At 44.8% G+C, this 14,370-nt stretch overlaps 1 protein-coding gene across 2 annotated transcripts in view; it reads right to left on the bottom strand.

The window, feature by feature from the left end:
* LOC123327509 (zinc finger protein 160) overlaps positions 1-14,370 on the bottom strand; it is a 71,014-nt gene that overhangs the window by 25,847 nt on the left and 30,797 nt on the right. For both annotated transcript variants that reach the window (XM_044931420.2, XR_006640189.1), the window contains exon 2: positions 2,351-2,439. In XM_044931420.2, coding sequence (XP_044787355.1) covers positions 2,351-2,365 — 15 coding nt within the window. In that variant the 5' untranslated portion in view covers positions 2,366-2,439. The remainder of the gene's footprint in view (positions 1-2,350; positions 2,440-14,370) is intronic.

Genomic DNA, 14,370 nt, shown 5'->3' with positions numbered 1-14,370 from the left:
GACCACATGTATACCTGTGGCGGATTCGTTTTGATGTTTGGCAAAACTAATACAGTGTTTCAGGTTTAAAAATAAAATAAAATTGAAAAAAAAAAAAAAAAAGAAAGCATCACTACGAACAAAGCTAGTGGAGGTGATGGAATTCCAGTTGAGCTATTCCAAATCCTGAAAGATGATGCTGTGAAAGTGCTGCACTCAATATGCCAGCAAATTTGGAAAACTCAGCAGTGGCCACAGGACTGGAAAAGGTCAGTTTTCATTCTGATCCCAAAGAAAGGCAATGCCAAAGAATGCTCAAACTACCACACAATTGTACTCATCTCACACGATAGTAAAGTAATGCTCAAAATTCTCCAGCCAGGCTTCAGCAATACGTGAACCGTGAATTTCCTGATGTTCAAGGTGGTTTTAGAAAAGGCAGAGGAACCAGAGATCAAATTGCCAACATCCGCTGGATCATAGAAAAAGTGAGAGAGTTCCAGAAAAGCATCTATTTCTGCTTTATTGACTATGCCAAAGCCTTTGACTGTGTGGATCACAATTAACTGTGGAAAATTCTGAAAGAGATGGGAACACCAGACCACCTGATCTGCCTCTTGAGAAATTTGTATGCAGGTTAGGAAGCAACAGTTAGAACTGGACATGGAACAACAGACTGGTTCCAAATAGGAAAAGGAGTACGTCAAGGCTGTATACTGTCACCCTGTTTATTTAACTTACATGCAGAATACATCATGAGAAATGCTGGACTGAAAGAAACACAAGCTGGAATCAAGATTTCCAGGAGAAATATCAATAACCTCAGATATGCAGATGACACCACCCTTATGGCAGAAAGTGAAGAGGAACTAAAAAGCCTCTTGATGAAAGTGAAAGTGGAGAGTGAAAAAGTTGGCTTAAAGTTCAACATTCAGAAAACGAAGATCATGGCATCTGGTCCCATCACTTCATGGGAAATAGATGGGGAAACAGTGGAAACAGTGTCAGACTTTATTTTTCTGGGCTCCAAAATCACTACAGATGGTGACTGCAGCCATGAAATTAAAAGACACTCCTTGGAAGGAAAGTTATGACCAACCTAGATAGCATATTCAAAAGCAGAGATATTACTTTGCCAACAAAGGTCCGTCTAGTCAAGGCTATGGTTTTTCCTGTGGTCATGTATGGATGTGAGAGTTGGGCTGTGAAGAAGGCTGAGCGCCGAAGAATTGATGCTTTTGAACTGTGGTGTTGGAGAAGACTCTTGAGAGTCCCTTGGACTGCAAGGAGATCCAACCAGTCCATTCTGAAGGAGATCAGCCCTGGGATTTCTTTGGAAGGAATGATGCTGAAGCTGAAACTCCAGTACTTTGGCCACCTCATGCGAAGGGTTGACTCATTGGAAAAGACTCTGATGCTGGGAGGGATTGGGGGCAGGAGGAGAAGGGGACAACAGAGGATGAGATGGCTGGATGGCATCACTGACTCGATGGACGTGAGTCTGAGTGAACTCCGGGAGTTGGTGAGGGACAGGGAGGCCTGGCATGCTGCGATTCATGGGGTCGCAAAGAGTCGGACACGACTGAGCAACTGATCTGATCTGATGCCTCTCTAATTGCTTTCCCATAGGAGATTACAATGGCCTCCAAATCAATGTGGATTTCTCATTTTTCTGTATGACACGTGAAATACACAAACAGAAATTCAACACTGGGTCATCTATACAAAGGTGTTAAGGAAAGCTCAGAATCTAAAAACTGTGACCATGATTAACAGCAATGACTACAAGTTTTTGAACACTTCCTGTATGTTATGAATTACTCTAGTAATAGTAGTGGGAGTAGTAGAAGTCGTTTCTGACTCTTTTGTGATCCCTTGGACTGTAGCCCGCCAGGCTCCTCTGTCCATGGGATTCTCCAGGCAAGAATACTGGAGTGGGTTGCCATTTCCTTCTCCAGGGGATCTTCCCAACCCAAGGATCAAACATGGGTCTGCAGTATTACAGGCAGATTCTTTACCATCTGAGCTACCACAGAAGCATTACTCTAGATGCTTTTCATGAATTAACTTGTTGTCAATGTAGTAACTCATCAGAGAAAGATCCGTTTCCATTTTACAGAGTAGAAAACTGAGTCACAGATGGAATCTAAGGGTACGTGTCAGTGACTAAGAGAAGGCCCTGGGTGAGTGTGAATGAACAGGAATCAAGCAGGCTACTTCTTGAGTCAGAGATTAGCAAGTGCAAAGAAGGAAGGAGAATAGCAGAGACTAACACAACATTGCAAAGTAGCTGTATTCAAAAAAAAAAAAAAATTAATTAAAAAAGAAAAGAAAGGAGAAACAGAATAATCAACCAAGAATATGAATTCACCTGAGAAAGAGCCATTCTGGACTCTTCCTCCTTTCACCTTCCTCCTCTTCTGGGCTTCCTCAGGCAACATGAGTCTTCAGAGGTCTATCCTGAAAATTGAAAACATTCTGTTTAATGTTTAGAGTCAACAGACCCCCTTCCTGATCCCCAACCCCACACACAGGGAAGCCCTCACCATGAGGAACAGACAGTTCTCTGTGGCCACTGTCTCAGGAGGGACGCAGAACAGTCAACTCCTGCACAGAGTCCAACACGGGACTTTCCCAAACTTTTCCTCGGATCACACTCCCCTCCTGGTGAGGCCTCATGCACACAGCAGCAGGAGGCACCTCCGCTCACCCCATGATCCCCTTCAGGTCACACAGCAGGCCCTGGTCCAGACCCACTCAGAGCAAAGCAGCCTTACCCTCAGCCCAGATCTCATCCCTCAGGATGGAAGGACTTAAGAGTCCTGATGCTCAATGCTAGATGCACCAAGGCCCCTTAAATACCATTGAGGCTGAGCCCCACATGGACTTTTCAAAGGGGAATCTCTGGTCAGGGCACAAATGTATTTGCAAAATGCCTCATGGATGCAATGTGTAGCCTGGATGAGCACCACTCAGTGGAGGCAAGCACAGCATACCTTGCACCTTTTTCTTTTAAAGTTTTACTGAGGTATAATTGACAAATAAATATCATGCATATTTAAGACACATAATGTGACATTTGACATATGTATATACGCATATATTGTGAAATAACTACCAAAATCAACTTCTGCATTTTCCTCCAAATAGCTGGAAAAATCCTCCCACACGTTAGTGCATGAATTACCCAGCTCATAAAAACTAAGTATGCCCACAGCCCAGGGTCACTCTCCCCTTCAGAGACAACCATATTCTGCCTATGCAAAGTGTATTTCTCTCAATAAACCTGCTTTATCATTCTTGGGGTTCTTGAGGTGTAAATACTTAAGGAGTCTGCCATTCCCTTTTGCAGTGGACCACGTTTCATGAGCACTTTCCACCATGACCCAGGCATCTTGGGCGGCCCGGCACGGCACGGCATGGCTCACTCTACTATGTCTCCCTCTTGAATTCTTTCCTGCAGGAAACCAGGGACCCTTACTTGGAGACCTATCCCAAGATTTCCCCTGGGACATGATCATTCTCTCTGCACCCCCATTCTTCTGCAACAGTACAACGGGGCATTTAATAGGAGAGGAAAATGTAGTTAATTGAGAACACTGTATTTTAAAGAGGAAAGAACTGAGCGTATAAAAAGGTGTGGGGTGTATGTTGAGTGCCCATCTTTGTGCTTCAGAGAGACAATGCCACCATGTTTGAATGCTGATCAAAGTAACTTCCAAGAAGTAAAAATACATGATGCCACATGGCCCTGACCTAGACAGTGGAGCTGGCAACCAGGGCACAATTTCAGGGCCAGCAACAGCCAGAAGCAGTTTCAGACTATTAGCAGTCAATTATTAAGGACAGAGCACAGGCCCTAAGGCCAACAGTTGAGGCAGTTAGAGGAGATCTCTTCCCTTTGCTCCAGGAGCTCAATGGAGAAGAAACAGGGTCTTTGAGAAAAAAAGATGGGAGAGGCGGAGGTGGACTTTTGAGGCGCTCCATAGGAAAGGTATGGAGCAGACACACAGGGAATGTGAGGGAACAGAGGAATCTGAAGCAAGACCAGTCAGTTCGGGGGTGTGTTTTTCTCCAGCTGTGATGAGCCACACGGGGACAAGGTAAAGCTGGTGTGATGGGGGCGTCGGGAGAGCAATGGGTGTGGGGGAGAATCCACATCCACACACCAGGCCTTCACTTTGGGGCATTTGACTTGCATGACTGTAAGTGACAAGGTGAGTTTGTCTCCATTTTGGGGGGGTGGGGGTGAGGCGTTGCACCAGGCAGCATGCAGGATGTTAGTTCCCTGACCAGGGATAACCTGTGCCCCTGAAGTGGAAGCACTGAGTCCTAACCACAGGGAAATGCTAGGAAGTACAAAGTCTTAAACACTCCTAAACACTTAAACACTCTGCAGAGCCAGGGAAGTCCCTGTTTCCATCATTTACGGAAAATTACTCAGTCACTAAAAAAAAAAAAAATGCTATTTGCAGCAGCACAGATGGACCTAGAGATTCTCACACTGAGTGAAGTAAGTCAGACAGAAAAAGACAAATATTGTATGATATCAATCATATGTGGAATCTAAAAAAAAAGGCTACAAATAAACTTATCTACACAACTGAAATAGTTACAGATGTAGAAAATAAGCTTATAATTATCAAAGGGTAAGAGGGGGAGGGATAAACTAGGAGATTGGGACTGACACATACACACAACTATATATAAAATAGAAAACTAATTAAACCTTAACTGTGTAGCACAGGGAATTAAATTCAGTCTTCTGTGATGACTGAAACATGGGAAAAGAATCTAAAAGAGTGGATGTATGTGTTTGACAATTTACTTTGCTAAACACCTGAAACTAACGCAACACTGAAAATCAATCATACCCCAATAAATATTAAAAAACCAGCCTCTGTTGTGGCTCAGATGATAAAGAAAACATATGCAATGCAGGAGACCAGGTTTGATCCCTGGGTTGGGAAGATCCCCTGGAGGAGAGCATGGCAACCCACTCCAGTATTCTTGCCTGAAGAATCCCACAGACAGAGGAGCCTGGTGGGCTACCGTCCACAGGGTCGCAAAGAGTTGAACACGACCGAGCACCTAAGCACACACACACAGAAATTAAAAATATGGTATACACTCTTTATGCAGTGAATAAGTAAATGAGATGGACACAAAGTTACACTAGTTTCCACTCTGCCATCGTCTTCACGTTGGGGGACTGATGTGGGCAGGGGACCTTTGCCCTGGAGGAGTGAGGACAAGCCGAACAGGAACAGCAGAGGATGGTGGAGCCAAGAGACCTCCATTTAGACAATGCTCCCTGCCCTCCAAAAGTGCAAAGATCATGTGTAAGTCCAACTAGGATGGCAATGAGCTCATCCCAGTGGCAGCTGCTTGAGGCTGAGCCGACCCATTCTGGCAATAGAGAGCCGAAAACTGGGACTTCCCTGGCAGTCCAGTGGTTAGGACTCACCAGCTTTCATTGCTGTGGGCCTGGGTTCAATCCCTGGGGGGGAACTAAGGAGCCCACAAGCTGTGCAGTCAAACATAATATAAAACAATCCACAGAAAAAGGAGGAGGCTCTTGGCTGCCTTGACACTTAGTCGGGAAAAAGGTTCCTGGAATCTAAGGTTTCTCACTCTGCATTGATATTGTCTGTGTGCTTAGTCGTGTCCAACTCTTACGACCCCATAGACTGTAGCCTACCAGGTTCCTCTGTCCATGGGATTCTCCAGGCTAGAATACCGGAGTGGGTTGCCATTTCCTTCTCCAGGGGATCTTCTCGACCCAGGAATTGAACCCAGGTCTCCTGTACTGCAGGCAGACTCTTTTACCAACTGAGCTACATTGATAGTAGCTGAAGAAAAATCACAGCCTGAAATGCTGACTTGACTGGCTTCATTGGGATTGTGCAAACCAACAGTGAGAAGAACAGCAGGGAAGTGGGTGTCTGACAGACGGTGGAGGAGAAGCTGAGGCCGCCGGGGCACAAAGACAGAAAACACTTTACTTCCTCAGGTCACCTACTGGGGACACCACCATGAGTACCATTCTAGAGAAGACAATGAAGACATGTGCACAGAGGGTGAGTGGGTGCTGAGTAGAAAGATAAGATCCTTTCTCTAAATGGGGCCCTGATACCTCACCCCCTTCTTTTGGGCTAGCTGCTGAGCACTGGTGAGTAGGAACAGAGCTTTTCCTTCACCTCTTTCCTGAGCTTTCCTGCTATCGCCAGGGCTCTGAGTTCCCAAACACTGTCCCGCTTCCTGTTTCCTCCCCAGAACACAGCAGCCCTCCTTCTCAAAGAAATACGCATGTTCCACATTTAGTTTAAAACAGCTTGCCCCTCCGCACCACAGCTTCCTTATGACTGTACTGCATGTGTGTGAGTTCCGGGACGGGCAGGCAGAGGCAGCAGAGTGACCACCACTGGTCTGGTAGTAAGACAACGGTAGCTGGGTCTTCCCGAGGCTGATGTCTCTCTGCTGTGACTGCCCCTGATCAGCTGAACAATCTTTCCCCTAGTCATGAGTCCTCATAGCCCTTCTCCAGTTGGTCCCATCCCCAGCAGGCCCTCGCTGATAACTGTCTGCCATGTGAGTCTTAACACCTATCATTTCCCTTCTGGACTCAAACAAACCTACAGTCTTCCCTGGGGTCTGACACACTCCCCAGAAACAGCAGAGCCATCCCCTTACCTGCTACACAACCCCATCAAACACTCCAAGCCCCCATGACTCATGCATTCATGATGGAATGATACTCATGAAGACCACTAGGCGTGATACCACTTTTTCATTCATCGTGACCCCAGTCTGAGCACTGTCCCCTCCAAAATCTACTAACAAAACAGAGCTTTGGCCTGTGATACCAAGGAGACCCCAACGGCTTCCCAGGAAACATTCCAAATTCTCCTTTGTGTCTTCCAAAATGCACCTGAAACTTTGCTGCAACTTTGCCCAAATATCCCAAAATACCAAAGATAACCCACAAAATGACCTCTGAGATGTTCTCTGTAACTACACTATGGGTTGCACAATGATTCCACACCGCCCCCCCCCCACCCCCACCCCCGCCAAAGACCCCACACTTCGCTGGTGGCTCAGTGGTAAAGAAGTCACCTGCCAATGCAAGAGATGTGGGTTCGATCCCTGGGTTGGGAAGATCCCCTGAAGAAGGATATAGCAACCCACACCAGTATTTTTGTCTGGGAAATCCCATGGACAGAGGAGCCTGGTGGGTTACAATCTGTGGGGTCACAAGAGTCAGATATGAGTTAGGGGCTAAACCAGCACCAAAAGACCTCACAAAATCCACGGTGTGGAGTGAGTGCTGTGGGGCACCTGTTGAATTCAGCCCCTGTGCCCCCAGGGCCAAGGCAGCCATCCTCCTGCTCCCAGAGCTTCCTGTGGGCTCCTCTCAGGCTTTGGTTAACAATACAGGATAACATTCCTTTTCCTAATTCTACTTCCTCATTCCTCTTCAGGTGTTATCATGGCTTTCCCTAAGAAACCCATGTCTGAAAATCTCAACCTCAAAAAACAAAACCAAAAAAAAAAAAAAAAAAAACCCAACAACTCAGTCTCAGCCTCTGCGTCCCAGGAAACCTGAGAAAAGACACTATGGCACCAAGCCCGATCCACAAGCCCCACAGCTCCCCGTGAATCCATGTCTAGATGCTCCAGCCAGAACTGAGATGCCCCTTTCCAAAAGTTCCATACACCCCTTGAACCCCAAGCCATGCATGGGATGGGCACTCATACAGCTCACTGGGCTCCTCTGGAGGCCCACACTTGGCTGCCATATCCCTCCTGCAGACCCCTAAAGTCTTTCCTCCACTTTTCCGCAGGTCTTGACATTTCCTCCAGGCTTCCCAGGTGGCACTAGTGGTAACAAATCTGCCTGCCAATGCCAGAGATGCAAGAGATGCGGGTTTGATCCCTGGGTGGGGAAGATCCCTTGGAGAACAGAAAGGCAACCCACTCCAGTATTCTTGCCTGGAAAATTCCATGGACAGAGGAGCCTGGTGGGCTACAGTCCGTGGGGCTGCAAAAGAGTCGGACACGACTAAGTGACAGTACACTCACATCTCAGGCATGTATGAACAAATGAGGCTAAAACGAACCCATATGCAGAGGCATTGCAACAGGCGTGGACAGTGCTGCAAACAGCAGGACACTAAGCATTCAGTATGGAGATCAAGAAGCCGGCCCTCCCTGGAAACCTCACCAGCAACTGGGGACATGATGGAGTCTAGTTTTAAAGGTGCTTGAGGATTGGCTGGATTGTGTTTGGTGAGGAAGTCACCGAGAGAGAGAGAGAGAGAGAGAGAGAGAGAGAGAGAGAGACAGCCCCGCTCTCACTGTCTCCTGTCCTCCCCACTCAGAGAAAATTGCAAGGTACCCCAGCTCCAAGGCAGGGCCCTCCTTCATGCCCATCCCCACACTCCTAAGCTTCTCTGCATCCTTAGTAAAGTGTAGTCAGTATCCCTGACTCTGAGCAGATGAATTGCTGTAAGGCAAGGATCCCGTTCAAGATGGCAGCTCACCCCAGAAGCACACAATTTGGAAGACCTGGGGGCTATAGTGGAGCAGAGACACAGAGGAATGAACATGGGACCCCTCAGGACACTGCATGGGGGACACTGGTTCTGTAGGGCTAAACCTCAGTGCATATAATTTTGCTCTTATTTTGAGTAAATAAGTAGTCATAGCAGGTTTAGTTCAAGTTGAAATTTCCAGAACAAATATGGGAACTAACCTCATCACCTGCCCAAGCTCCTCTTTTTTCCCTGAAGAGTATTCCATCCAATTCTAGTCCCCAGCATCTAGATCTTCCCAAAGGGAAGTGTCACACGTGTCCTGGAAAGAAGACAGAGACCAGGCACCCTCCAATGGAGGGGAAACAGGAAAGACCCAAAATAATCGATGAACAGCATTTCTGATAGAGGAGACCGATGTGGGAGCAATAAAACCTGGGTCATGAGACACAGAATGGCAGGTGAAGGGAACTTCAGAAGATGAGCAGGAGAAGGTGGGGAGACAGCTCTGGCCAAGACCCAAAGGAGGAGAAAGGGCCAGAGCAGCGATGCTTTAGAGACAAAGGGTCAAGCAAGAGGTGAGATCTGAGACAGAAAAGCTGTTGATGTTTGGGAGCAGAGAAAAGGTGAATGTGACCAGGGCAGAGGGAACTGTGAGAAAACGGTCAGCTCCCAGGATGCAACTGGAGACATCTGGTTAGGAGCTTATGGCTCATGTTGTAATAGATTACATGAAACCAAAGAAAAGGGAGTATCAGACTAACTAGGTGAAATCAGCTTCCAACTCTTTGGGAGACAGTCTAAAATTCTTTACTAGTTACCAAAGAATATTTCCAATATATAAGATAAAAGAAGAAAGTCACAGGCTTTCTCTAAACCAGAAACAAATTTAAAAGGGAAACAATTTGTAATTGGGGGGAAAAACAAAAAACAAAAAACCGTACAAAGGGACGTCCATTGTGGTCCAGTGGCTAAGACTTGGAGCTCCCAGTTCAGGGAGCCTGGATTCAACCCCTGGTGGGGGAAATTTGATCTCATGTGCTAATAGTTCACAACTAAGAGTTCACATACTGCAAAGAAGACCAGGCACAACCATATATATATATATATATATATATATATATATATATATATATACACACACACACACACACATTACACTCTATTGGGTCTCTGGGTCCTAGTGTGCACAAGGTTTTGTTTGAGCCCTCCAAGCGTCTCTGGCGGGTATGGCATTTGATTCTAAATGTGATTTTGCTCCTCCTACCGTCTTGCTGGGGCTTCTCCTTTGCCCTTGGATGTGCAGTATTTCTTTTTGGTGGGATCCAACATTCTCCTGTCGATGGTTGTTCAGCAGCGAGTTATAATTTTGGAGGTCTCAAAGGAGAAGATGGGTACACATCCTTCTACTCTGCCGTCTTTAAGCGGTTTTGCATAGGAACTTGGAATGTTAGGTCCATGAATCAAGGTAAATTGCAAGTGGTCAAACAGGATACGGCAAGACATTTTAGGAATCAGTGAACTCAAATGGACTGGAATGGGCAAATTTAATTCAGATGACCATTATATCTACTACTGTGGGCAAGAATCCCTTAGAAGAAATGGAGTAGTTCTCATAGTCAACAAAAGAATCCAAAATGCAGTACTTGGGTACAATATCACAAATGACAGAATGACCTTGGTTCATTTCCAAGGCAAATCATTCAATATCACAGTAATTCAAGTCCATGCCCCAATCAGTAATGCTGAAGAAGCTAAAGTGGAACAGTTCTATGAAGATCTACAAGACCTTCTAGAACTAACACCCCAAAATGATATTCTTTTCATCATAGGGGACTGAAATGCAAAAGTAGGAAGTCAAGAGATACCTGGAGTAACAGGCAAATTTGGCCTTGGAGTACAGAATGAAATAGGGCAAAGGCTAACAGAGTTTTGCCAAGAGAACGCACTGGTCATAGCAAACACCCTCAGAAACACAAGAGAAGTCTCTACACAGGGATATCACCAGATGGTCAACACCAGAATCAGATTGATTATATTCTCTGCAGCCAAAGATGGAGAAGCTCTATACAGTTAGCAAAAACAAGACCAGGAGCTGACTGTGGCTCAGATCATGAACTCCTTATTGCAAATTCAGACTTACATTGAAGACAATAGGGAAAACCACTAGACCATTCAGGTATGACCTAAATCAAATCCCTTATGGTTATACAGTAGAAGTGACAAATAGATTCAAGGGACTAGATCTGATAGACAGAGTGCGTGAAGAACTACAGAGGGAGGTTCCTGATATTGTACAGGAGGAAGTGCTCAAGACCACCTCCAAGAAAAAGAAATGCACAAAGGCAAAATGGTTGTTTGAGGAGGCCTTACAAATAGCTGAGAAAAGAAGAGAAGCTAAATGAAAAGGAGAAAAAGAAAGATATATCCATTTGAATGCAGAGTTCCAAAGAATAGCAAGGATAGATAAGAAAGCTTTCCTCAGTGATCAATGCAAAGAAACAGAGGAAAACAATTGAATGGGAAAGACTAGAGATCTCTTCAAGAAAATTAGAGATACTGTTGGGAAGCTCAGTACAAAATAGCCGGTTGGAGGAAGTCCTTGGGAAAATGGCAAAGGGCCAGAAATACCCCAGCTTGCTGTACTTGGGCAAAAAAACATCTCCTGCCTTTGGATATGCCCAGCGCCAAGATTTAATAATAAATATTAAAGATGTTGCTTGAAAAAACGGGTTATGGGATAAGCACATGGGTCACTTAGAGCGCGCTGTCCTTAATATACTTTTACTGATTAGGTGTTAACCCTGTACGCGCTCTGCTGGCTGTATATTCTAAGCTCTTTGTTCCTACTTCTATAAAAAGGCTTGACTACAAAAATAAACTTGTCAGTACTTACAAGAGACTGTCCAAGTGTCCTTCTTTCAAGTTCTTCACTTCCAAGTCCTGGGAAAAAAATCCCCAACAGATACCAAGGGAACATTTCATGCAAAGATGGGCTCCATAAAGGACAGAAATGGTATGGACCTAACAGAAGCAGAAGATATTAAAAAGAGGTGGCAAGAATACACAGAAAAACTATACAAAAAAGATCTTCATGATCCAGATAATCATGATGGTGTGATCATTCACTTAGAGCCAGACATCCTGGAATATGAAGTCAAGTGGACTTTAGGAAGCATCACTATGAACAAAGCTAGTGGTGGTGATGGAATTCCAGTTGAACTATTTCAAATCCTAAAAGATGATGTTGTGAAAGTGCTGCACTCAATATGCCAGCAAATTTGGAAAACTCAGCAGTGGCCACAGGACTGGGAAAAGTCAGTTTTCATTCCAATCCCAAAGAAAGGCTGCCGGGGTCCAGCCCCAGCAGGATCGAGGGGAACTCTCAGGATGAACGGCGTCGGCGAGAGAGACACAGGTCTTATAATGGACTGGAGAGAGATGACACAGGCCTTATAATGGACTGGGACCTGGTGGTCCAGGGTCAAAAATAAAAATAAAAAATAAAGAGAAAGAGTAAGGGAGAGAGAAAGAGGCTGATATTCCTTGGTTTACACAGAAAGCCAATAAAGCCCCTGACACGGGACTTGTTCTGTTCATGGAGGCCTCAGGCGCCCTCTTGATAGGGCGAAGACGCAGAGCGCCTTCTCAATTGGGTGGAGACGCAGAGCGCCCCCTCGATCGGGTCTTAGAAGCCCGGGCAAAAAAGTGAACTCAGAGGGCCTCTGTGCTCTAGGGAGTCAGCCTGAAAAAGAAGAGAGAGAGAGAGAAAGAAAGAAAGACACAGAGACCAGAGCTCTGGTGAAGTGGGATCCGCAACTTTATTTTCAAAAGGAACTTTTATACTCTGAGTTACACATTTCTCAAAGTAAAAGATACAGAGTCAGCTCAACATTCCATCAATTTTATCTTTATCAAAACCAGGACATTTTCTGTACACCTTTTCATAAACAAAGGTCTTATGTTATGTCTGGCCCTGTGGCCTGTTAACATTTCATGACTCTTATCTGATAAAGGTTGATCAGCCAGAAAACTTCTTTTCCCTAAAAGTGTTTTTTTCTTTATTTCTCCCAGCCTCAGAAAGTACTAAATAAAGTTACATTCTCAGGGAGTGAAGGTGTAGTGGGTCACAACAAAGAAAGAACTTATTAGCTCAAAGGTCTGATGTGGTTAATACCAAGGCTACTACTTGTTTTTCTTACATTCCAACTACATTAACTAATGCACTCCCAGGTGCACAATGGATAATGGATATGGGAACTTGGCAGCAAGCATTGGCCCAGTAATGAAGCCCTTTACCAGTACTATTCTAATAATTTTTCATCCTTCAAAGGGCTCTATGCTCATTAGGACTTTTAGAATGCTTAGGCTTCCCGTGCCTTTCATGGCTGGGGAGTTGTGAGCAATCATGTACGTTAGTTGCAAGGGTATGGATAAACCTGCCAAGCAAGCTAAAATGCTAACAGAGAGGTTAGAATTTAAATACTCCTTTCAAACCCAGGAGACTTATAACTAGAGCCCTAAGTTGATTTTTTTTTTTTTTTTTTTCAGAGAAAGGTGGTCGGGGATAGCTCTTAATGTCAGAAGAGTTGGTAAAAGACATAATACAGTAAACAGTAGACAGACAGACTTTGGTTTTGGGGTAGATGCTCAGGCAGGTCAAGGAAGTCCCTTGAGTCCTGATCTGCCTTGCCTGTCAGGTCTCTTCCGCATGACCTTGTCATGGGTGGGATCTCCTGTGCTGGCTCCCGGCAAAAGGCAATGCCAAAGAAAGTTCAAAACTGCACAATTGCACTCATCTCACATGCTAGCAAAGTAATGCTCAAAATTCTCCAACCCCAGGCTTCAAAAGTGTATGAACTGTGAACTTTCAGATGTTCAAGCTGGATTTAGAAAAGGCAGAGGAACCAGAGGTCAAATTACCAACATCCTTTGGATCATCGACAAAGCAAGAGAATACCAGAAAAACATCTACTTCTGCTTTATTGATTATGCCAAAGCCTCTGACAGTGTAGATAACAACAAATTGTGGAAAATTCTTAAAGAGATGGGAACACCAGATCACCTCACTTGCTTCCTGAGAAACCTGTATGCAGGTCAAGTTAGAACCAGACATGGAACAACAGACTGGTTCCAAATTGCAAAAGGAGTACGTCAAGGCTGTATACTGTCACCCTACTTATTTAACTTATATACAGAGTACAGCATGAGAAATGCTAGCCTATATGAAGCATAAACTGGAATCAAGATTGCCAGGAGCAATATCAATAACCTCAGATACACAGATGACACTACCCTTACGGCAGAAAGCGAAGAACTCAAGAGCCTCTTGATGAAAGTGCAAGAGGAGAGTGAAAAAGTTGGCCTAAAGCTCAACATTAAAAAACGAAGATCATGGCATTTGGTCCCATCACTTCATGGCAAATAGATGGGGAAACAATGGAAACAGTGACAGACTTTATTTTGGGGGGCTCCAAAATCACTGTAGATGGTGACTGCAGCCATGAAATTAAAAGATGCTTGCTCCCTGGAAGAAAAGCTATGACCAACCTAGACAGCATATTAAAATGCAGAGACATTACTTGCCGACAAAGGTCTGTCTAGTCAAAGCTATGGTTTTTCCAGTAGTCATGTGTGGATGTGAGAGTTGGATTATAAAGAAAGCTGAGCACAGAAGAATTGATGCTTTTGAACTGTGGTGTTGGAGAAAACTCTTTAGAGTGTCTTGGACTGCAAGAAAATCCAACCAGTCAATTCTAAAGGAAATCAGTCCTGAATATTCATTGGAAGGACTGATGCTGAAGCTGAAACTCCAATACTTTGGCCACCTGATGCAAAGAACTGACTCATTAAAAAG

Source organism: Bubalus bubalis, chromosome 18 (assembly GCF_019923935.1).
Source record: "Bubalus bubalis isolate 160015118507 breed Murrah chromosome 18, NDDB_SH_1, whole genome shotgun sequence".
Lineage (NCBI taxonomy): Eukaryota > Metazoa > Chordata > Mammalia > Artiodactyla > Bovidae > Bubalus > Bubalus bubalis.
Note: the sequence above shows the minus strand (reverse complement) of the source record. Positions and strands in the feature narration are given on the sequence as shown.